The sequence below is a fragment of the Sciurus vulgaris genome (genome assembly GCF_902686455.1).
Source record: "Sciurus vulgaris genome assembly, chromosome: 2".
In the NCBI taxonomy this organism is placed as follows: domain Eukaryota; kingdom Metazoa; phylum Chordata; class Mammalia; order Rodentia; family Sciuridae; genus Sciurus; species Sciurus vulgaris.
Window position 1 is genome coordinate 10,307,491 of NC_136462.1, and position 22,967 is coordinate 10,330,457.

The 22,967-nt window shown below is 57.8% G+C and overlaps 1 protein-coding gene across 2 annotated transcripts in view; it reads right to left on the reverse strand.

The window, feature by feature from the left end:
- The window catches only part of BDKRB2 (bradykinin receptor B2), a 30,641-nt gene extending 8,643 nt beyond the window's left edge, over positions 1 to 21,998 (reverse strand). For both annotated transcript variants that reach the window (XM_079127688.1, XM_079127687.1), the window contains exon 1: positions 21,439 to 21,998. In XM_079127688.1, coding sequence (XP_078983814.1) covers positions 21,439 to 21,569 — 131 coding nt within the window. In that variant the 5' untranslated portion in view covers positions 21,570 to 21,998. The remainder of the gene's footprint in view (positions 1 to 21,438) is intronic.
- Positions 21,999 to 22,967: the final 969 nt, after the last annotated feature.

Consider the following 22,967-nt stretch of genomic DNA (forward strand, 5'->3'; position numbering starts at 1 on the left):
TAAGCCAGTAGTAAAGCTATGGTTATACAGGTGCCATAGATATGGCAGAAATGGGATGGTCTAATGTGGAAGTGTCTGGCTGGAAACATGCTGGACAAGTGGGGAGACCCAGCCTGGCGGTTTAGGGGATGGACTGAGCCCTCCTCCAGGGGCTGACTGTGTGACCTCCTCACGCCTCGTTTTTCTTAAATGTCTGACAGGGTTTAGTATAAAAGTGCCCTGGCCCTCCCTCCGGGGCTGTTGTGGGGAGCAGACAGGTCAACGCAGGTCAAGTGCAGGCAGTGGCGGTCAGAGCCCTTGCTACACCACAGAGTCGCCCCGTGGGTCAGCCACACCAGGGCTGGGGTGTAGGGGGGTCCCTTCCATCCAGCGTGCCCTCCTGCTCACAGACCAGCCCAGGTCTGATGCATTTCACAGATGGAGGGACAGACGGGTATTTCTGTGAGGACGGCTGCCCACCCAGGGGCACCATGGAGGACACGCGGCTCCGTCTGCAGCTCCTCCAGCAACAGCTCCGTGCGTTCCTTATAGCCAGTCTCAGAGGGGAGACCCGCCCCCGGCCTCCTCCCACCTCCAAGCTCCCCGCGCCTGCTGCTGGGGTCAGCACACCCCATCCTTGGACGTTTGCTCAGGGCACCCAGCAAGCTGGAGTCAAGGCCAAAGGTAGAAAGAAGGGAGGCCCCCTGAGTCCTGGTCCTGGCCCCTCCAGGGTCAATGCTCTGCCCTACGTCCTGATCCACAGGCCACTGAGTCGTGCCGCTGTTTACGGAGCAGCACGAGGTGACCGCAGGCTGCGGCTCACAGGAAGGGCCAGCGGTGCCTCCCACACCTTGCTGGCCTGGGCAGCGAGGTGCGTCCTACAGACCTTCTCCAGGGAGCCCTTGAGGCTCATTTCCGCAAAGGTGAAAGCGGCCTGTGAGGCCGGTGTGGGAAGCCAGCCTCCCGTCACAGAGTCCTAGAGTGCCGGACCAGAAAGTAGGATCAGCCCTGGGCACGTGCATGTGGCCCTTCTGACATTTGGACACTTCATGGGCCAGAAGTTTCTGGAAACGTTTTTGAGGGGCCAAGGGAGAACCTGGAAAAGCAGAGCTCCCTCCGTTGTGCTTTCTGCAGGGCGGGTGAGGCTGGCCGGCTGGAGTCTGCTTGCCCTCGGATACGCTGCTCATCCCTCTGTTTCCTGCTCACTGTGGCGCTTCTGTCCAGCACCTGTGCTTCCTGGCCCCACGTTGGATTTCACATTTTTAACAGCTTGTTTCTTGTATTTTTTGAGACAGAGTCTTGCTAAATTGCTGCAGTTGCCCAGGCTGCCTTTAGATTTGTGATCCTCCTGCCTCAGCCTCCTGAGTCACAGTACGACAGGCATGCACAGTTTTAATAAATGAAAAATGTCATCGGACATTCTACTACTCCTTTCCACTAAAAGAGAAGTCTCCTTTCTGACCAGCAGGACTCAGGTCTTCCTAGTTGTCTCTGGGTCAATGCATTATATTGCTGGAGCTCAGGAGCTCAGGATAGAGTACCCCAGAGACGGCCGTGCGGAGGCCTCAGACCCTCCCTCGGAATGCAGGCCCTCTGACCTTGCCTTGGTTCCTTCCCTCTCGTGCAGAGAGAGCAGTCCTCGGAGTTCCTGCATCCACCTGACCAGGGGGGCCGAAAGAGGAGCACCGTCGCCTGCCGTCTCAGTGTTGAATATCGGCCAGCCAGAGAGGACTAAACTTTGATCACAGGAGGAAAGGCGGAGTCCGTGGACACGCCTGGGCGAGCGTTTCCACACACTGCCGTCCCTGTGTCAGTCCCACAGAGCAGCATTTATAATCCGTCATCTGTTCTGTGGGCACTCCAGGTCCCCTGAGGAGCATCCCACACTGCCACCTCTGCCTTTGCTCCAGCTGCCCTGCCCCTCTGCTCAGTTGCTAGTCCTGCCCTGGAGGCTCCCCCAAGTGCTCTGCCAGGGGCAGGTTGGTGTGCACCTGGCTAGGCCGCCCTTCCCTCTTCCTGGGTCGAATGCTAACCTAGCGTCACAGCGAAGGCATTTTGTGGATGTGACTGGAGCCCACGGTCAGCTGACCCTCAACAAGGGAGTGTGTTGGGTGGGCCTGACTCAATCAGTTGAAAGGACTGAGGAGCAGATCTGAGGTTTCGAGCAGAAGAAAACAGCTTAGGGACAACAGCTTCAGTCTGTGCCTGAGAGTCCTGGCTTCCCCGCAGATCCCAGATGGCCAGCTCTGCCCTCCATGAACACAGGACAGTTCCCGGAGCAAATCTCAGAGTGCAGATCCCTGCTCGTCCTGCCCCTCTGGTGAGGCCTGCCTGCCATCTCCTCGGGCTGCTGCCTTCTCTCCTGCCTCGGCCCCTCCTGCACCTGGTATATTATAGGACACACCTGATGCAGTTGCTGGTGTGTTACCTGTCCTTTCCCTGTCCAGTGCCCGACACATAGTAGGTGTTCAATAAATGGCTGATGGCTTTCTGATAAAGGGCAGGTGATGCTTATTTCTCCTTTTTTCTGGAGCAGACGTCTTCGCAGGAGGGAGGCGAAGGGCAACTCAGGGCTCGTGCTGGGCTTCCCTGTGACGTCCTGGAAACTGCACTGAGAGGTGGCGTGTCACTGCAGCCGTGTTCCAGGGGAGCACACGGAGGTGGTGGGGTGGCTCCAGCATGGAAGCCACACAGCTGGTAAGAGGCAGGGGCCAAGCCAGGTCTGCTGCGCCTGGATGCCAAGCGTCCGGTGCCCAGGGCTGAGGGGAGCAGCTGAGGCCCGCCGAGTGGGCTGCCGAGGGCTGCCCCGGAGGACAGGCGTGACTCACATCCCCACAGGGAAGGCTCTCTGTGCAGGCAGCCGCCCAGGGCAGCTCAGGCCCGGCTCAGCAGGCCGTCGGAGTGGGGGGCTGCTGGGAGGCCGGCAGCACAGGGCAGGGAAACTGGCAGCCTTGTTTGGCTGCGTGGGCTTCCTCCTGGGCTCCGATGGCTGCCAGGTCCCTGGGATAGTCTGACGTGCGGGTTCCCAGCACAGGAGGCCCCTCAGCCCCAGTCTTGCCAGCCGTCATTGGTTTGAGCTGCGAGTGGCAGGAGGGCAGCGGAGGAGCCGTGTGTGTGTGTGTGTGTGTGTGTGTGTGTGTGTGTGTACCATGTCGGTGAGCACTTCCTTCCTCGCCGCAGTTTCCAGAATTTGCAAGCAGTCTCATGGGGTGAGAGCTTTGTGCTGCAGGACCGAGGCCCCTTTCTCTCACGCAGGCGCAGCGGAGGCCCAGAGAGGTGGGGAAATGTCCTGAGTCCCCAGTAAGAACAGGACCGCGGGGGCCAGAGCCAAGGCGTGCCTGCTCCTGCTCAGAGGTCTGGACCTGCCCCAGGGCCATCTTGCCTGAGGCCCTGGCCTCCTCCTTCCTTCTTTCTTCCACCTGGAAGGCTCCCGGGCTCACTCACAGATCCTAGATCAAGTGCAGGCAGCTCTTGGCAGAGCAGGCCCGAGACCTGGCCTCTACGGGGACACACGGGGCCAGTGGTCGAGCTTCACCTTGAACCCAGGTCCTGGGCCCCAGTTCCCCGGCCCCTGTTCTGACGCTCAGAGATTAGCTGAATGTCAGCTCTGATTTCAACCCAAGCCCCACGGCCCAGCCCGAGCAGAGGTGCACACACCTGCGCGTGAAGATAGAGACAGCCTCTTCCCTCGGCCCTGCCTGTCCCAGTTTCTAGCACGGGCATTTCAGTCACAATGAGAGGAAACAGGAAACCCAGAGACTCAGAGGGGAACTGCCCCACACCCGCTCCCTGGGAAGCTCGGGCGGGGAGGGGAGCCGGGGCGAGCTGTGCCCAGGAGGTGCTTTCCCCCGCCCCTCTCCGCACCGGAAAGGTGCCCAGTGCCCCCGGGTGGCACAGCCCTGCCAGGCAGGAGGAGGGATTAGCTGGCTGACGCCCCCACCACCTGTGGGGCCCTGCTTTCCACCCAGCCTGGTTATGCAGCAGGGGGAGATGACCAATGAGCAGAACCTGAGCCAGCAGCGCAGGGAGAAAAATCCCCGTGTCCTGAAGCCACTTGGCCCCAGAAAGAGCCAGCAGGAGGAGCTGGGAGAGGGCATGTTTGGGGCAGGGGGAGTTTTGTCTCTTCCTGCGCACTGGAGCACGCGGGGTCTCGGCTCCCCAGCACGCCTTGGCTCTGAAGACATCGAGGGCAGGACAGAGAAACGAGGGCATCCTGCAGCATCCTAGTGCCAAGGTCACCTCCTCCGAGAAGCCTTCCCTGACCTCGACCAGCAGAGAGCCCTCTTTCTCTAGGACTCTGCAGCAAAGAGGTGGAAGAGCAAGGCCTGGGGGCAGAGCCTGGGCCCAGATGTGCCCTGGGGACTGCCAATATCTCTGGCCTTCGATGCCACATTGGGAGGACGCAGGATTGTACTGGAGGATTCTGGGGTCTTGGTAACCACGTCCCTGGAGAAGGAAGCCCTGAGCGCCCCACCCTGAGAAGCATGCAAGCAGAGAGCAGGGATCAGATCTCGAGTTCCAGAGGCGCCAAGGGTTCCCACGGCAACAGTGGACAAGCAGCTCCCGGGGCAGACGTGGCAGAGAGGGACCGTCCCCGCCTCCTGCAGGGCTCCCTATGGCTGCCGTGGTTCTAGCCCTGGCCTGCCACAGACTCACGTCAAAGCCCTGCCCTCACCACAGGACCTCTGTCGCTGCCCACTTCTGCTGTGGGACTCTGGCCCCACTGCGAACCGAGGCAGGCAACCTGGAGGATTCCAGAACTCCGTGTTCTGCCAGTGTCTACCCTTTCTAGAAAGGAGTGGGCGGGGAGTGTGTTCCGAGAGCTGATTGACAGCAGTGGGCCCGGCCCCTCAGGACTGGAGGACAGGGGAGCCAGCGCAGGGACTCGGGGCCTGCACCCGGGCTCCCCAGACCGGCAGGCAGCTCGGCTTTGCCTCTACTTGCTGGATCGCAGGTGACTTGGCCTCTTGAGGAAGTGGGGACGGCCTCCTCTGAGCAGGGTGCTGCGAGGACAGGGTCCTGTCAGGAGGTGTGCGAAGGGCCTGTGACAGGTTTTCATCTCCTTCCTCTCGTTTCCACGATTCTGAACACGTTGCAGATATAGACCTGCAACCGGGGGAGGGGACCGCAGCCACCATCCCTGCTTTACAGATGAGCAAACAGAGACAAAAGCCACAAGACCAAAGCTGGAGTGGGCACCAGGAGGCTGGGCCGAACCCCAGGTGTTTTGGTCTCTTTCTCCCCCACCCAGTCCTTCCAGGCCTTTTTAAATTTTTATTTTGAGAGTCTCGCCAAGTTGCCCAGGCTGGCCTCAAACTTGAGATCCTCCTGCCTCAGCCTCCGAGTTGCTGGGATTCTAGGTGTGGCCATTGCACACAGCTCCAGTTTGTTTTTAAAAACCTTTTCATGATAGAAAAACTTGAATATGTACACAAGTAGGTGGACCAGCGTCCTGGTGCTCCGTGGAACATCGGCCAGCTTCAGTGATTCCCAGTGCACGGCAGATCTTTCCTGTAGCCCCAGCCCGCCGCCCCTCCTCCGTGACTGGATGCAGCCCCTGCACGTGCGTCTGTCCTTGGATTTGTCAATAGTTCAGTGCACGTCTCTAAAAGCTGCAGGCGCGGTCCAGAGAGCAAAGCTGCACAACCATTACCACACCTGAAGCCTCCTGGCAGGAATTCCTCAGGGCTGCCGCCCGGCCTGTCCAGTTTCCAATGTCTCAGAAATGCCGTGCTATCTTTTACCCACAGCCGGTTTTCTTGGATCAGAACGTGGCTTGCTGGGCCCTTGGGCTGTTCGCCGCTCCCCTCGAGCGTCTCTTCCTCCGCCGGCTCCGTGGCCGTCTTTACTGCCCTTTCCTCCAAATCCCGCTGGTCTGCTGTGTGGCATCTCCCGTGCCCAGAGCAGCGCTGTCCAACAGAAGTGCAAGGGGAGCCACAGAAGTTTTCATTTCCTAGTAGCCATGTTACAAAAAAGAAAGGACTCAGGTGGAATTAATTCAGATAACAGGTCTGATTTAGCACTGGCCGTGGTTGGGATCTGGTTGGTCCCCCAGGTTCAGGTGCCGCATGCTTCATCCCCAGCATGGAAGCGTTGACGAGTGGGACCCTGAAGAGGTGGGGTAGTGGGAGGTGGCGAGGTCCTGGCACCTCCGGCTTCACCAGTGGATTGATGCTTCTCTTGGGAGCGGGTCTGGTCTCTTGGGACTGGCTTAGTTCCTTGAGAGTGGGTTGTTACAGAACAGCGAGCTGGCACCTCTCTGGTCTCTTGCTTCCTGCTTGCTTCCCTTTTCACTTTTCTGTCATCTGGAAACGCAGCCAGGATGCTGGTGCCATGCGGTTTGGATCCTTTAGCCACCAGAATAGAGAGCCAAATAACCCTCTTTTCTTTGTAAGTTACTCACCCTCAGGTGTTTTGTTATGGCAAGATGAAATGGACAAAGACAATATCCAACACATGAATGTGAAAAGTCTTTGATGAGCTACTTTATAGAATTTTTTTCCCGTTAACTCTTAGAGATGGATGGGCATTTTGTAATCAGCACATCTCAATTTGGGTTAGCCACATTTCAAGGGTTCAGTAGCCTCTCCTGGCCAGTGGCTACCATATTAGGCAGTGTAGATCTAGAACTTGATGACAGAATTTGAGTTTCAGAGCCTGTGGTTTGTGGGACCGGATGTAATAAGAAATATATATTTGGTCTTTGATCCTGGTTCCTGACACAGAGGTCGTAAATCCTTTGGAATTTCCGGGGTGATAAAAGTATCATTTGGTGTAGGAGGTGACTCTTAGTGGGCATGGGCACGGGCTGGTGGTGGGCTTCAGGATGGCGGCTGGTGGTCACCAGGAAGGTCGAGCATGATCAAGCTTCAAACTTTCAGCTCCACCCCACCCCGCAGGAAGGAGAGAGGTCTACAGACAGATTCCAGTCCCTCCTGCCCGCAGGATACAGCCTCCCTGACAGTCCCTACAGACAGGGTTGGGAGAGAGTTGTGGGCTGGCAAGCACCGGGGTGCCGTGGGCCACCTGTCAAGGGGGGCCCTGCATCTCTTTCCTGTCCCCAAGTGGGTCCTGCTTCATCCGTCTATGATGCGGGTGACCGTCTCCCTGACCCCGTGAGCCGTCCTGGCAAATCACTGAACCCGAGGAAGGAATCACGGGACCTTTGTTTATAGCTAGCTGGTCAACAGTGCAGGTCACCGCCTGGGACTGGCATCTGGCGCTGCAGCCGTGGTGTGGCACTGAGCCCCTGCCTGGGTCTGGGCTAACTTCAGTAGCTATGTCGGAAGCAAACCCGCCCACCTCCACGACTCACCCGGACGGGCCCACAAGGCTGCCACAGTGCTCTTTGTCCCCACCCCAGCCTTTCCCCTCTCCATGCACCCAAGACACTCTGTTCTCCACCAGCGCCCTGCACCAAGCAAATTCTTCCTCCTCCAGGAAGCCCCCCGGGGGGTGATGCTAGCTGCCAGCCCCTCCCAAAGAATTTCAGAGCTCCAGAGTTCTCCGGGCTTCTACTCAGCCCTCACCGGCCATGGTCCCATGGGAATGGGGGAGCATCCACTGGGGTCTCCTGAGTCCTCACTACCCGGCCTGGGGCGGCGGGTGGGACTGCGCCCACGCTGCTGGGCTGGGTGTTGGGTGTCCCAGGTTCACTAGGTTCCAGCCGGGACCCCTGTGGACAGCACTGGGGGAAGCTGACAATGACCCTGGAGCTGACGGTGGGCACAGTAACTTGTCTGGAATCACACAGCCGGTGGCTGGTGGCTCTGTGCTCCTCACCACACTGTCACTCTGACCGTGTGACTATAGTGGTGAGTGACAGCTGGCACTGCCCTCAGGGCTCTCCCAGGTGGCGGGGTGTGGGAGCCTTCTTGGGCGGGTGATAGCCCGAGGCCTTGCCCTGGCCACGTGCCCTTGGGCTCCACTGCACAGCTCACACCTGTCACTCTGGCATGACCGTGTCACCTTGGGGGTCCCCCTAGGACCTGTGCACACAGTCGTGGTGTGATGGCTGGCAGTGCGCTTGGTGACAGCGGCCCAGTAGAGGTGCTGGCGAATCTGGAGGCAGGAACAAGGGACCTCCAGGGACAGAGGACGGACAGCAAGGCCTTCGCTGTCCCCTAGCCCTGCTTCTCTGGAAGCACAGATCTGCCGTTCCTTCCATTTCCGCCTTTGGTAACTAGTTGTTGTCCAGGGAGGTGTTATGCTTGGGCTCGAGAAATGGCCCCAGCTGCTGGGGGACAAATTCACATCTCATTCTCCTTTGGGACCCGCTGTCACGCCCTGGCCTGGGGGAGACTTCCGACACTCTTTCCATCAACACCTGGTTTGCCCCGGGCCTTCCCAGGACCACGGCACTCAGGGGAACAGTGGGATCCAACACCTGGCCCGTGACCTCCCACCCTGCCCTCTTCTGGGGGACTCTGTCTTCCTCCGTGAGAGGAGAGGAGACCTGGGGTGCTGCTCTGTGGGTAACGACTGGCTCTTGGAGGGAGAGCCTGAGTCTGGCAGTCGCTGATTCCCTTGGCGTCAGTGCCCCCACCACGGCCAGTTTCCAGTCCAGTGCACCAGCTGGCTCTAGGCCCGTTAGGTGCCGCCACACAAGGCCACAGACCTCCTCCTGCCTCCCTGCCTCCTGCCCACCTCTGCACAGGGCAGTGGCCTTTCAATCAGCTCCGGGATCAGGTCACCTCTTCCAAGTCCTCCTGGGCCCTGCGTGGTGCCCCAGCCCCAACCTTTCTGTCTCAGCTTTCGGCACCTCCATCTGAACTGGGCATTTAACCGTCTGTCTCCCTGAGGAACCAGGGCCCTGCGATGGCCCCCAGTGGCTCATTCTTCCTCTTACTCTATCCCTGCCTCTTACAACTGGGCCTGGCCCAGGCTCAGCAAATATGTGTGGAAAGGACAAATTATAGTGACAGTGGTAACATTGGCATCAAGTGCATCTGTCATCCGTCACATGCCAGCTCAGTTGTAAACACACGTGATATTAACTCATCGAATCCTGCGATCCACCCGAGATAGGCGGTGATGCAGAGGAAACTGAGCCTCAGCAAGTCCGTGCAGGGCCGGCCCGGGACGCTGCTCAAACGCTCCCAGGCGTGGACTTGGGCCTCCCTTGTCCTGAAAGATGGGTGGGGCCAGAGCCTTGTCCTCACTTGTTATTTTGGTCCCAGAGATTGAACTCCAGGGCGTTTAACCACTGAGCCACATCCCCAGCCCTTTTTCCCTCTTTTTAAATTCTGAGGCAGAGTCTTGCTAAGTTGCTTATGGCCTCACAAAGTTGCTGAGGCTGGTTTGAACTTGTGGTCCTTCTGCCTCAGCCTCCTGAGCCCTTGGGATTGCAGATATGTGCCACCACGCCTGCCTCGTCGTCACTTTATGAACAACACAACAGGCCCAGCTTCCAGGGGCTCAGTAAAGTTCAGGTGTGAAGTGCATGGGATGCAGCAGGACCGGTGCTGGGGTGTTCCGTGGAAGAGCGACTGTGAACCGTCAAGTACCCCGGGCGTGCTGGAGACCTTGGGTTTTCAAGTTGGAAGACTCTCGGCACGTGTAGGGTTGTAGTCCAGCCCTCATTCTGAGATGAGGAAACTAGAACTGAGAGGAAGGTGACCTGTCCAAGTAACAGGTGCCCTTCCCCAATCCCACAATGCCCTCATGGCGCTGGGCACCACGCTGTGCAGTTTGTGGTGCTGTGAGTCTGCACCTCAATGGTTTCCCTCTGTGCCATTGTCCCTAGAGGGACTTCTAAAGCCCACTTTATAGACGAGGGACTGAGGCTTGATGAAGGGAAGCCATTCATCTCAGGTTGCAGACCCGCGAGCAGGGAGCCAGGGTCCACCCGCTTGCCCGTGCTCTTCTCTTGTTATTACGAGGTCCATTTGGGGCTTCTCTTTATTTTTGCTGGGCAGGGGGTGGCCCAGGGCCTTGAGCAAGCTGGCCAGCATCTACTACTAGCCCCACTCTGGGCTTTGTGCCGCGCGTGCCTCTGACCTGGTGGTTTTCCCTCTTCAGGCCTCAGTTTCCCCCAGTGGCGGGGCAGATTGTTTTGCAAGGTCCCGGCAGCACGTCGGTCCGTGATTTCCAGACTTCTTCGCTCTGTCCCTGCTGGTCCCGGGAGGGCCTCACCACGGCAGTGACTCCGTCACTCCCTTTCCTAGTCATGGGCGCGCGCTCGTGTGCACGCAGTCGCAGACGCAGATGCACCCCGGTTTCCTTTTCCTTCCGCCCATCTTCACTGACACACCTTCAGCGCCCTGAGCACAGAACAGGGCCTTGGCGCTCCGCCTCCTGCTCCTGAACAGCACAGCTGCTTATCGAATGCTGAATCAGTCGCTTCGGGCAGTAGTGAGTTCCCTGTCACTAAAGGAATTCAAGTGAAGTCGGCAACGTTTCTGGTGTATGTGAACCCAGAGTCCTTAAGCTGCGCAGACTGAAGTGCTAGAGCTTGAAGACGGCCTTCCCCGCGCCCGGCGCCCTTTCCCCGCGGCCTATCCAGATCAGGACAGGTGTCCTCTTGGGGGGAGGTGAAGGTGCTGGAGGTGCCGCCTGATTCAGAAGCTCCACAGGCCTGAATCTTCCTCAGTCTTCCAACAGCACTGTAGGGGGGTCACACTGGGTGTGAGACCAGCTGTTTTCCGGGGTGAAAAGTCAGCTTCAGAGAAGACACTGGTCTCTGGAAGGGCCCCAGCTGTGGGGAGCGCGGCTTGGCATGGGACCCCCGAGGAGTGTGTGCCCCTCCTCCAGGCTGCCTGCAGTCAGCAGGCGCGGGCACAGAGCCTCCTAGTCTTGTCCCTGTTTCATAGTTGTCCCCTCCACAGAGCCGGAGGAGCTTGGTGTGCAGCTCAGCGGGTAGGAGGGGACTTGCCTTCTGCTGGGGCTGTGAACTCTGAGTCCCAGGCCCCTGCACCACCCCCGGGGTCTCCCATCTCTGCTGACGCAGGCAGAAAATCCCCTTTCTGAGCTGGGACTGAGAGGATTTCTGACTCTGAAGTACATGAGCTTGCTTCCTCCCCAGGCAACTTGCATTTTCAAAGCCAGAAACAAAACCCTCTGTGACATTGTGGGACCCCACCAGCCAGAACCCGGCAGGGGCCTGAGCAGAGGCCACTCTCCGCTCTGCTCTGAAGCCCAATGCAGGGAAAACAGTCAGGACTGCGTCTGCGACCAGGCAGGGCCCTGACCTCTGAGCCTCGGCTTCCTCGTAGGTAAGTGGGGTTGGTTGTTTGTGGGGCTCAATCAGTCTTGGGGACCACCAGTAATTGGCACGTGGAGAGATGTCAGGTCCCGTCTCCAAGGATCCACCTTTGACTGCCTGTCCCTGATCACTGCAGAAACTTCTGGAGCCAAGACTGCATAAAGATAATCTGGTCTGTGATTTAAGGATCTGGTCCTAGCCCAGGGAGGCAGGCACATGACATGAGATCGCCCACGAGCTGCCACGTCCGTCCCCCGGGCACCACGGAATTCAGCCTCCTCTGAACGGGGCCAGGCAGGAAGAGGGGATGGTGGCTTCCAAACCTGGCTCCAGAAAATTCAATTTTGGGTAAATCAGGCAAAACAAATCAAGAACCTAAAAAAATGACTTTTCCTTTTTGCTTGGTATATCTGGAAATGATCAAAAGGACAGGAAAAGCTGCATGTGCAGCCATGTCCCTCGTCCTTCAAAAGGGCAAGGACTAAATGCTAAGCAGGAAGGAAAAATGATGCTTCTGACCAGCTGCCAAAAATGAGGTGCTGCTTCTGAGAGCACACTGCAGCGCCGTGTATCTGAGTGCTCGCTGGCGACACACGGTTCCAAAACCAGGAAGGCGGGGCCGCCGGTTAAGGCGGGAGCCCTTAGCCCTGGGGCAGGGGACCATGAGTGCTTCTGGGTTTTCCGTCTGCTTTGTAGTGGTTTCCAAGTTTTCTGTGAGTTCTGTAATAAAAATATTGAAATGAACCAAATGTCTTCTCCTTTTAAAAAAGACAGGGACTGAATTATGGTTAGTTGACGCAAGAAAGATAATCAGCCGATTTACAGTTCAGAGGAAAAGCCAGGCTTGCATAAAAACGGTAAACGAATGCGCAATCTTGTGGCAAGTGAACACGAAATGCTTGCGGGGTCACAGACTCTTCCGCAGTGATTTCAAGTTGCACCTGGCCACCAGTCCTGGGCAGGTGGAGCCTGTGGGCTCCGATGACCTGGGAAAAGAGCCGAGGTGGAGCCAGCAGAGGAGGCTCTGGAAGGAGAAATTGCCCGCAGGCCCCCTGGGCCCCTGGGCATCACGGATTCAGCCTGACTGTCCAGGTTGGTGTCCCAGGGGCGGCTCCGTCAGCTGGGTTAAGCCTCTAGGTGGCTTTTCCATGATGGGCGCAGGCATGGCACATTCTTCTGAGTCCCTTCATTCTTAAGCGTGTCTTCCTGCGGCCGTTGCTCACCAGGGATGTCGGGCATCTGCTTCAGTGTGGATATGGCATAAGCGTGAGATGCCAGCCTCTCTGGTTTCCTGTTTGGGATGTGCTCTCCCTCCCGCACGCATTCCTGCTATTGCCGTCCACCAAGAAATGACACAGCAAAGTGAAAGGGGCAGGCCAGAGCCTGTGCCATGTTCTTTGAACATTCAGTGTCCAAAACCCTGAGCTTAACAAACCTCTTTTCATTTTAAAGTTAGCCTGCCTCAGATACTTTGTTATATCAATGAAAAATGGACTATGAGAGCCCCACCATCTGTTCCTCTCTTGTCTTCAGCTGCTCCCCGGTCGGGGGTCTGACGATTTGCTATTGTGGAAAAGTCTGAGGCCAGACTGATTTCTCTTGCTCTGTGTGTTGCCTGTCCTTGTCCCTGATCCCATGCCCAACCCCCAGCCAACTTAGAGATTATAGTATTTCTCTCTTCTCTTTGCATTTAAAAAAATTGTGATCACAAACAGTGGGGTGCTATGGCGCACACCTGTAATCTCAGCTCTTGGGAGGATGAGGCAGGAGGATTGCAAGTTCAAAGCCAGCCTCACAACTTAGTGAGGCCCTAAGCAACTTAAGGAGACCCTGTCACTAAATAAAATGTAAAAAATGGCTGGGGATGTGGCTCAGTGGTTAAACACCCCTGGGTTCAATCCTTGGTACCAAAAAAAAAAAAAAAAAAAAAAAAAAAAAAACTGTCGCAATGTACTCAGGGGACACTCCTCTCATCCTTTCTCACAGTTTCTGAAGAAGGCATGGCTGCATTTCATGGGTGAGGCCTGAGGTGGGGAGCGTGCTGGGGCTCAAACCACAGCCCAGGTTCTCAGGCCCCCACCTGCCCTCAGACCACCCAGCTCTGGCACAAGAGGCAAAGCTGCTGGGCAACAGAAGAACCCCGGACTGACGGCGTCGCACTGACTGCCATTCAGGTCCCAGCTCTGCCACCTCCTGACGGCGGGACTGAGTGGCGGCCCCTCTGGGTTCCCCACGCCCAGGGTCTCTGACTTCTGAAGCACTGGAGTTGCTTCTTCCCCTGGGAGCTGCCAGTGTTGAAGCCAGGGCGAGGGTGGTTTCAGGATGCAGTGTGATCACCTGGCACTCAGGACTTCCTTCCCTGTCAGGGCAGGACGGTCACCCAACACCTCGATCCCCTCAGCTCGGACATCACAGCCCGAAGGGACTCTGGGAGGAAATCCCCCAGGCCACTTGTCAGGAAAGTCCCCTGGGCTGGTCTTTATGCTCCCTCTGGCACACATGTCCTCTGCTGGGAAGGTCTGGGGACAGCGGGTCGGGACAGCCAAGTGTCCCTGTCGCAGGTGGTCGGCGCCCGCCTGGGGCTTCTGGCTCACCTCCATGGTGGAGAAGCGCCCCAGGTGCCAGGCTCCAGCCCCCACCTCGCCCCTTTCCCAGCACTCCTCCCTCCCTGCTGGCTGCCCTCCGCCCTCCTCCTGCCCTGGGCCGCCTTACAAGCTCCTCCCCATGCCTCTGCCCTGGGGGAGGCAAGCCTGGGTGGGGAGGGCGAAGCTGGCTTCCAGGGCCTGCAGCTGCTTCACCTCGAGACTCCCTCGCTGTCAGGTGGGACCCTACGTGGCAGGTTAATCAGGAGGAGTATTTGTGATAGTTTGGGGTGGCAGCAGGGCTGGGCTCCCTGGCTGAGGGACCCACAGCGTGGCGTGCTCCTTCCCCCAGTTCCGCACGCTGTCCCCGTGCTTGGGTGTGGGGGCTTGAACCTGGAACCCACCGGGAGAGAGGAGAGCTAACCCAAGCCTGAAGTGACAAGTGAGCTGATTGTGGGGATGTGCGACAGTGCGCGTGTGAGCGCATGCGTGTGTGACTGTGTGTGTGCCTGAGGGTGTGTGTGCATGCATGTGTGCATGTGTGTGCCTGTGCATGCGTGCGTGTCTGTGCATGTGTGTCTCTGTGTGCATGTGTGTGCCTGTGTATGCGTGCGTGTCTGTGCATGTGTGTCTCTGTGTGTGCATGTGTGTGCCTCTGCGTGTGTGTGCATGTGTGTGCCTGTGCATGTGTGCGTGTCTGTGCATGTGTCGCTGTGTGTGCATGTGTGTGCCTCTGCATGCGTGTGTGTGCATGTGTCGCTGTGTGTGCATGTGTGTGCCTCTGCATGCGTGTGTGTGTGTATGTGTGTGCCTCCGTGTGTGCGTATGTGTGTGTGTGTTGATGTGGTGGCTCACAAACCCAAAGACTGGAGGTCCTGCCATTTTGCTCCTGATTCAGGAGGCTGAGGAACAGAACACTGAGGTGACCGTCCCAGGGTCCCTGGGGGGGGGGGGGGCGACCTGGAGTTGCAGACGCGCAGTGCTGCGTCAGAGTGCCTTGTCTCTCGGTGGCAGTCTGAACTCCTGGGGGGCAGAGGTCTCCGCCCTGAGAGGGCTCAGACAGTCTCTTAGTAAGTTGCTCGGGAGGTGGGTGAGCCGGCTTTGGAGACCTGGTGCCACCTGAGCTTCCACACAGTCTGTCCTGTCAGCACAACAGCAGACATTGTCCGTCCCCTGATGCAGCAGAGGTCCGGGACCTGCCCTGGGTTACTCAGCAAGCAGCTGTCTGCGCCCGTCCCCAGGCTGCTAGACAATGAGGCTCCTCGTTCCTAACGTCTAAATATCAGTTTAAACAATACTAGTGGCTAAATTAACCATTAGCACACGTGGGGTAGGCTCAGACCTCTGTCTGAAGACCTGGAGCAGAGGTGGCAGTCCTAGGCATGGGCCATGGAGGAGGAGGGCCTGAGCCCGCAAGCCCACCTTTCTGGAGAGGAGGCAGCCTCTGTCCAGGATTCGGAAATTTTGGCCAAAGTCCCCAGGGACAGATGGAAGGGAGTGCTTTCTGGGGCTGGTACAGATCCCTGACCAGACAGATCTCCCAGTGTGCTCCTGGCACAGGCCACTCCTGACCACCCTGAGCAGCCGCCCATCAGTCTCTGTCTGCCAACTTATTTAAAAAAATTTTTTTTTTTTTAATACTGGGAATTGAACCCAGGGATGTTTTACCATGTGGGTGCCACATCCCCAGCCCTGTCTGCTTTTTATTTAGAGACAGGGTCTCACTAAGTTGCTTAGGGCTTCACTAAGTTGCTGTGGCAGGCTTTGAACTTGCCTCAGTCTCCCCAGACACCAGGACTACAGGTGTGCACCAGGCCCAGCCCTCAATTTACTCACATTCTCAGTAGCCCATACCACTTCCTGACGTGTCCCGTCTCCTGTCCTGTCTTCAGAGAGCCAGCTGAAAGCTTCTCCTGGGATGACCTGCTGATACTGATATTTTCCATACTTATTTTGTTTTTGTCATATTTTTTTTCTACTTTTTGGGGGGTCATTATTCATTATCTAATTTTAAAAAATTCTGACATTTAGTTAATTAATTTATGATCTTCATGGTTCAAAAATTTAAAAATACAAAGACATGAATTTTCCTCTGAGTACGGCTTTGGCTACATCCCATGAATTTGATAAGTAGTGTTATCAAAATCAATCACTCCTCAGATATCTGGAATTTCAGTTTTGATGAACTCTGATGAAAGAGATTTTCAGAAGAGTGTTTTGTAATGTTCGCATGATTGTGATGTTTGGTGTTTATAGGTGAATTTCCACCATAGGGTCAGGTCATGTGGCCTGTGACTCTTTATTGATATTAGTATCTATATACTGAGATTTTTCTCTAGGGTCCAGAACATAATTAATTTCTGTAAATATGTATTCTTTATAGGACACAGTGTAATATAGCCCATTTACACTCTTCCAATGACTATCTTTAAATGTTTCACAAGCCTGTAGACCCTGCATCCACCCCTTATCATCAAGAGCAGAAAAATAACTATTCTTCTTACAGAAAAGACAGAAACCATTACACACTTCTCAGTCTCCTCTTTCCCTTCCACCTTCAGCTTTAGTTGAAATAACATGAAATTTTACTTCCAGATTATTTCCAAGTTGTTCATCTCTTCTATTCTAAGCAGCCTTTCTAAACAGCTGTTAAGCTTACGGTCATGTTCCTACCAGTTTGCTGACCATGGCCTTCAACTTCAGCTGATTCCAGTAAATGCAGTCATGTCTTCTGTAACATGTCTTCCCCTTTCTTGAATTATTTAAAGTCATTAATTTCCCCTTTGGCCTAGAATGTTAACTAAAGCAATTTTTCTTTCTTTCTTTTCAGGAAACCCCTCCCCTTACCCCGGCTCTGAGAATGAGTGAGCAGAGGCTGTTTCGGGTCCCTGCAGCTTGAGTGCTCAGCACAGAGCCCCGCAAATAGTAGATGCTCAGCTAATGCATTTCCTCGGGTGGTCAGAGTGGCTCTCAAACCCAGGGTCTGCTCGTCCTGCTACCATTGGGCCCCACCCTTTCCCTGGCCACCTTGGCTGAGCTGGCACCTGCACGTGGGCACAGGTGCTCGAACGACTTCCCCCCCTTCACCTTCGGTCCTCTTCCCACACCCAGAGGAAGACAGGATGACCTAGGCTGCAGAGAGGGGACATGGGCACACTTTGTCTCCTTATTTCCATTCCAGTTTGTTTTGCTTTTTATATTTAAATTTTTTTTTGCAAAAGGATAAACATGCCTAATAAAAACTTGAAAGAGTTCAAAAGAGAAATAGCCTCCCTCCTGGGCTGCCCAGCCCATCAGCCCTCTCCCGCAGACTGCCAGGCTGTCGCCTGGGGCCCGTCTCTTTCTAGATGTCTCTTGGGCTTTCCTGGGCAGACGTGCACGGAGCCACACGTGAGGACGCTCGGGAGGCACCCCAGATGCAACCTCGTCACCCCTGCAGGCGGCGGTCACCGCTCCCCTCGTCCTCACAACACCGAGACGTGTGTTTGTGCACATTTGTGTGGTGCACCCCGCAACCCGGCATACCCCGGGAGCCAGCGACTGTCCAGCTGTTCCGTGTGTTCGCAGCTGGGTGCTCGGGGGTCGTTTTGAGAGGTCGTGTGTCGTTCTAACCGACAGTCCCCTGCTGTGCTAGAGGACCCAGAGGTCATTCCTCCTCCTGCTGAGGTGCCGCCTGCTGGACCTCCTCCCGTCACCTCATGTCTAACCCCCAGTGTCGCAGAGTGGGACTGCCCCAGAGCCCACAGCCTCGGGGCGCAGAGTCCTAAGGCCTCAGTTTTCATCATTATTTACAACTCAGGGAAACAAGGCTCAGAGGGGCCAAGTCACTTGCCCGGGTCACACAGAATGGGAGACTGGGGGAGGTGGTGCCCACAGGCTTCAGAAGAGGGAGCGGGAGGGAGAGGAGGAGAAGGAGGGAAAGGGAAGAGGCCCTGTCCTTGGAGGCTGTCCCTCTACTGTGCCCCGGTTCATGGGATGAGCCCCTTTTCCGTGGTTTTGGCTACCTCAGGTGATGTGTGTAGACGGAGGCCTTTACCTGTACCAGGTGTGCACACTCTTCCCTCCTCTGGGTGCTTGGGGTGAGAGGCGGGGTCCACAGAGTTGCCCTCCATGGCTAAGAGGAGCCTGAGGCTTGTTCTTGGTGCCCAGCAGGGGCCAGGCCTGGGTGCTGGGGCGAGTGAGGCCTGGTCCTCTCCAAGAACCTTCTGGCAGGGCAGCAGCAGGGCAGAAGCCCTCAGCACCTTTGGGTCCAAGTTCTCCTGCAGGGACTCCACCGTGAGCCTCTGGAGGCTCTGGTCCTCTGGGACATGCTTCTGTCCTCTCCCGAGAGGGCAGGAGGGACAGAGGTGCCAGGAGGCAGGGAACTGGGCTCAGGGGTTCTGACCCCTCGGCCATGGGAAGGACAGAGAGGCGGGGAGGGTGGCTGGGGCTCAGGATGAGACCCTCTGCTAGGCAACCGGCTGACTTCCAGGCCGCCTGCCTCAAAATCCCTGCAGACGCCGTTGAAGCCCGGGCCAGCTCTCCAACCAGCGGCCCGGAGCTGGCCCAGCCCTGCCCGGGCGGCCCACCTCCAGGTGATTCTGAGGGGCAGGCTTGGCCTTTCCTCGTCTGCCACAGAGTGGGCTGCTTAGGACCCCCACCCCCAAAGAGGAGGAGAAGCAGCCTCATGGGAAAAATCAGTGCAAGAACAAGCCCCAAAGGAAGGGCCCACGGGGTCTGCCGGCCACAGTGCACGCACCCGCGGGGTCGAGGGTCGCCACAGGCACTGCGGCCTTCAGAGGTCTCCCTCCTTGGTAGCAGAGCATGGAGGGGCCCCCAGGGGCTGGGGCGGGGACAGGCCTGACCAAATCTGAGCTCTGAAGGAAGGGCCACAGGCCTCTTGGCGTGGTTGCCCATAGATTTGGTGCATGGGGTGGGGACTCTTTTCCCTGGGAGACCCTAGGCTGCTAGGCAATGAATACCTCTGACAGTCCCCTGCCCTTGCTTCTGCCCCTGTGGATGGTCCCTCAGCTAGCCGTGCCCTTGTGTGTGCTGGCGCCTGGGCCAACTGCACCAGCGCCATTGGAGTCAGGCCTCCAGGAGGCCCCATGAAGGGTATGATTATTCCCAATGCACAGATCACAAAGCCGAGGCTGAGAGCTTCCCCATCGGAAATGGCAAAGTCGGGCTGGAATCCAGTCCTGTTTGGCGCCTGGCTTTGAGCGGCAGGCAAGATTTTCAGGATGAGGCTTCACTTCTGGCCTCCAGAACGTCACAGACTCCATTTTGATGACAGAGTCAGAGGAAACTCTAACTCTGTGGGTTTGTTCCCCAAAGCAGCCCAAGGCGCGATTTGGCGGAGCAGGCCCCCAGCAAACCCCTCGGGACTTGGAGGAGGAATAGACTTGACGCTTGTCACCCAGGGCAGACTAGCTTGGAGAGGAGCCGGGCGGCGGTCATGGGGCAGGCTGCAGGGAGAGGGGGGCCCTTTGCCCAGCGGGGTGGGCTGTGCTGGGAAGGAGGGCGTCTCCCCTGCAGAGCCCTCCTGAGACCAGGGCCGCTGGCGAAGTCGGGGCTCCCGGGCCTGGAGCAGCTTCACCAAGGCGGTGCTCTCTGCTGGGCACGCTGGACTGAGCCTGCGGGCGGTGACGTCAGGGTCTGGGCTCTTGGCCGGGGCCGACCCCTGGGCTCAGGCCTGCGCATCTTCCCGCAGCACGCCGCCTGCCTGTGGCTGGGGCCCTGCCTTTCCTCCGTGGTGGTGGGGGAGGCAGTTTGAGGCCTCTCTTGTCACCTGCCCCTGCTCCCCGAGAGGGACCTGCCTGCCCCGCAGCCCGGAGCGCGGCCTTGGCGGCTTTGGATGTAGTTCTCCTGCCTGAGCTTCCCCGCGTGCTGCCCGTTCGTCCCTCCCTCCTCCAGGCCTCCTGCAGCCGCCCATCTTTCCCGGTGTCCACAACTTAGCGGTTCCGAGCACACGGCCGCCTCCTCTGACGGGCTTCTTTCTCTCCGGAATGCCCTCCCGGGAGTGCTGGCAGGGCCTGCCGAGTGGCCAGGGCCCACCCACCATTCCACCTTCCAACAAACCCCAGCTCAGCTCCCATGCCGCTCGGGCGGCGGAGTGCAGAGTGCCTGGCTTTCCCTCTGGAAGCTGGAGCCCCTGGCGAGATGCACTGGTCTCCCTGGCCCCCGGATGGACACCCCCAGGTGGCCCGGGCGTCACCCTCTGACGTCCTACACTTACTACCCAGCCTGTCACCAGGTTAGCCGAGGTCACACACCTGTCGGGTCCCCTCTCCCCTCGGCCAGCATCTGCCAGATTTAGTTCAATCCAAAGTCCCCAGACTCGCAGTCCAGGCTCAGTCAATCCCAGAACCGCCCCTGCTTACGGTGAAGAGCCCGAGTCCCGCAGAGGTCCAGGCGCTCCCCAGGCCGGGCGGGCGCAGGGCTTTGCGGAGCCTGGTCCAGACTCGGTTTTGAAACCCGCAGGGGGCGGGGCGCGGAGCCTGTGGTTGCGGGGAAGCCTAGGATTGTGGGGGACGTTACAGTGCATGAACTTCAGGACGAGCTGACCACCTGGGTCCTGGGGTCCCCTGTGGGGCCAGCACAGGTGCCTTCTCCTTTTCAATGTGTCCCCCAACCTCTTCTCCAACTACCCACCCCACCCACCAGCCCAGCAGGGGAAACCAGCAGCTTCTTCTCCAGGCTGGGGGCTCACCACTGCGGTGTCCCCTTCCTGCCCTGCTGCTGAGGCCTGGAAGGTACCACCTGGCTCTCCAGAGAAGCAGAGGTGAAGGCAGCGCCACCTGGGCTACTCACCCTGCCCGGGCCACCACCCTGAGGAACGATCAGTGGTGGTGGTCCGGAGCCCCCGCTGCACCATGCCGACCAGAGCTCCCACTTCCTGTGGGCTGGCAGAGCCCGGTGGCCTGTGACTCAGGGAGGCGCATCTTGACCTGCCCGGGGAGCATCCCCACAACCCCGCCCAGCCCGCGGCGCGAGGCATCTTGGATAACGGCCGCCACCTACTGAGCCGAGCACGCAGCACCTGGTGGGTAACAGCCCGTTTCTGTCTGCACAGCTTCTCTGTGGCTCAGGACCTGGGACAAAGTGAGTTGCTCAACAGTGTCTGTCACCTGTGAGGGCAGAGCACAGCTGGGGCGCCAAGCCAGGACCGTGACAGCAGGGACCCAAAGCCCGTCTGACAGTTACAGTCACCACCACCAGCCACCAGCTACCCAAGCACACGGGACAGATGTGAAGTCTCTACTGTCTGACTTAATGTCTTGCATCACCAGGAAGCAGGAGAGCAGGGTACTTTGCCAACCAAGAAACAGAGGCTCAGAGAGGTTAAGTAGCTTGTCCAGTGTCACACTGGACAAGTGAGTGGCCCAGCACTGCTACTGTGCTCAGCCCAATGTGTCAACTCAGGAGCTACAAAAACCAAGTCGTTAAGCCGCTCAGACCATACTTGGGCAAAAAACAAACTCAGAACAAAGAAGACAATTCCTCCTGCCAACTGCCCTTCTTCCAGGGTCACTTTTCTGACCCAGGGAAGGAAGAGAACTTTCCCAAACTCCCCAGGAGCGGAGCACCCTCTGGAGCCTGGGAATCTGCCGAGGGACTGCCCTCCTCCTGCGGGGACAGCAGGTCCTCTTGGCAAAGGTGTGGCGGCTGGATCAACCCCTGCCCGGCACCCACCTTGTCTGGAACAAGCTGCGCAGGCACTCTGGCGGTTTCCTGGGTCCACAGGGCTGCCTGATGTCCCCACCCGTCCCTAGCCCTCTGAGGAGAAGGAGGATCAGAGCTGGAGTGGCAAGTGAACGGCTCATCTTTCAAGGGCTGGGCGGTGATGTCATCGCCCTCCTGGGCACTTCCTCCCTCCACTCCAGCTCTCTCCCAGCTCCTGCCCGGTCCTGGAGCCAGGCTGGTTTCTCCCTCCAGCCCTGGGCTCTGTGAGCCAGAGATTTCCGTGTTCCCCGGGAATGTTCTAACGTGTATGCTGTCTGCCCAGAGGAGCCTTGGGGTGGCCAGGGCCCCAGCCAGCCATAGAGGGACCGTGAAGGCCACGTGAATGAGCGTCCTCCCATAACATTTATTGTGGAGCACGATTTATTTTCCTGAGGAAGTTGTTTTGAGTCTGAGTTTTAGGTGTACACAGTGGGCGTTTACACCGGTGTAAACAGAAGGTGGTCAGGGGGCAGGGGAAGTTCTGAAGGTGTTTTTTATGCCATGAACCCATCCCAAGAGGGATGGGGAAGAAAGCCAGAGACCTCTTGAGAGAAAGAACACGCTTCCGTCTGCAGCCACCACGGGGATCTCCTGGGAGCTCCTTTGAGTGGCTTCCTCCCACCTCGGCTTTGGCTCTCTGGGTTTTGCCCTAAGACTTGCCAGCAATCCACAGGGCTTACCTCTCCCAGAGGCCAGCGGCTCAAAAGGGCGGGCAGACAGACTTTTCTTTTTTCAAGGCTTGAAACCCCTCCTTCAGGAGATGAGATAAGAGCAGGCGGGAGAAGGTGGACAGACGGATCCGGATCCGAGCTCCCCACCCCGTTTCCCCCTCCCCTGAGCTTCCCGGAATCCGGTCTGCAGAACAGCGATCCCATCATGAAGAAATGGGCACACCATCCTGGAAAGGCTTGTGGGTGGCCTGCGACCTAGCTCTGGCTTGGCTGTGAACTGGCCGAGCTATAAGCTGGAGTCTAGTCCCCTCTGCGCCCTGGGCTGCTGGACCTTATTGGAGCTCACTGCCCTGGATGCCTGGGTGGGATGGAGTTCTGCATGGGCCTCCTGAGCCCCCAGATACGACTTGGAGCCTGTGCTCCGTCCTGGGGTGAGGCTCTGCCCCCTTGTTCGAATCACTGGAGGGCTGTGTGATGGACGGGTCCATTGGTAGAACCCTCGGGAACGGGAACCTTGGAAGTCTCTCCCAGGCTGGACCTTGCAGGTTCCGCACTCTGAGATGAATGAATCCACTGCAGATGCGTCTGTGACTGCCACCGACTGGGGGACTCTGAATGACATCTGTCTGTCTCCACCCTCTCCGTCTGCCCCTGTGTCAGAGGGGTCTGCTTGTGCGTTTGCTTTCCAGGCTGTCGTGGCCCCGTGTGGAAGGCCAGCTGACACCTGGGGGTCTCTGAGCTGCTGATGAATCCACATTCCAACCGCTTCCCACTGGGCTCCCACTCTCTGGCCGCTGTGCCCCTGGGGCCGGGTACCGAAGACTCATA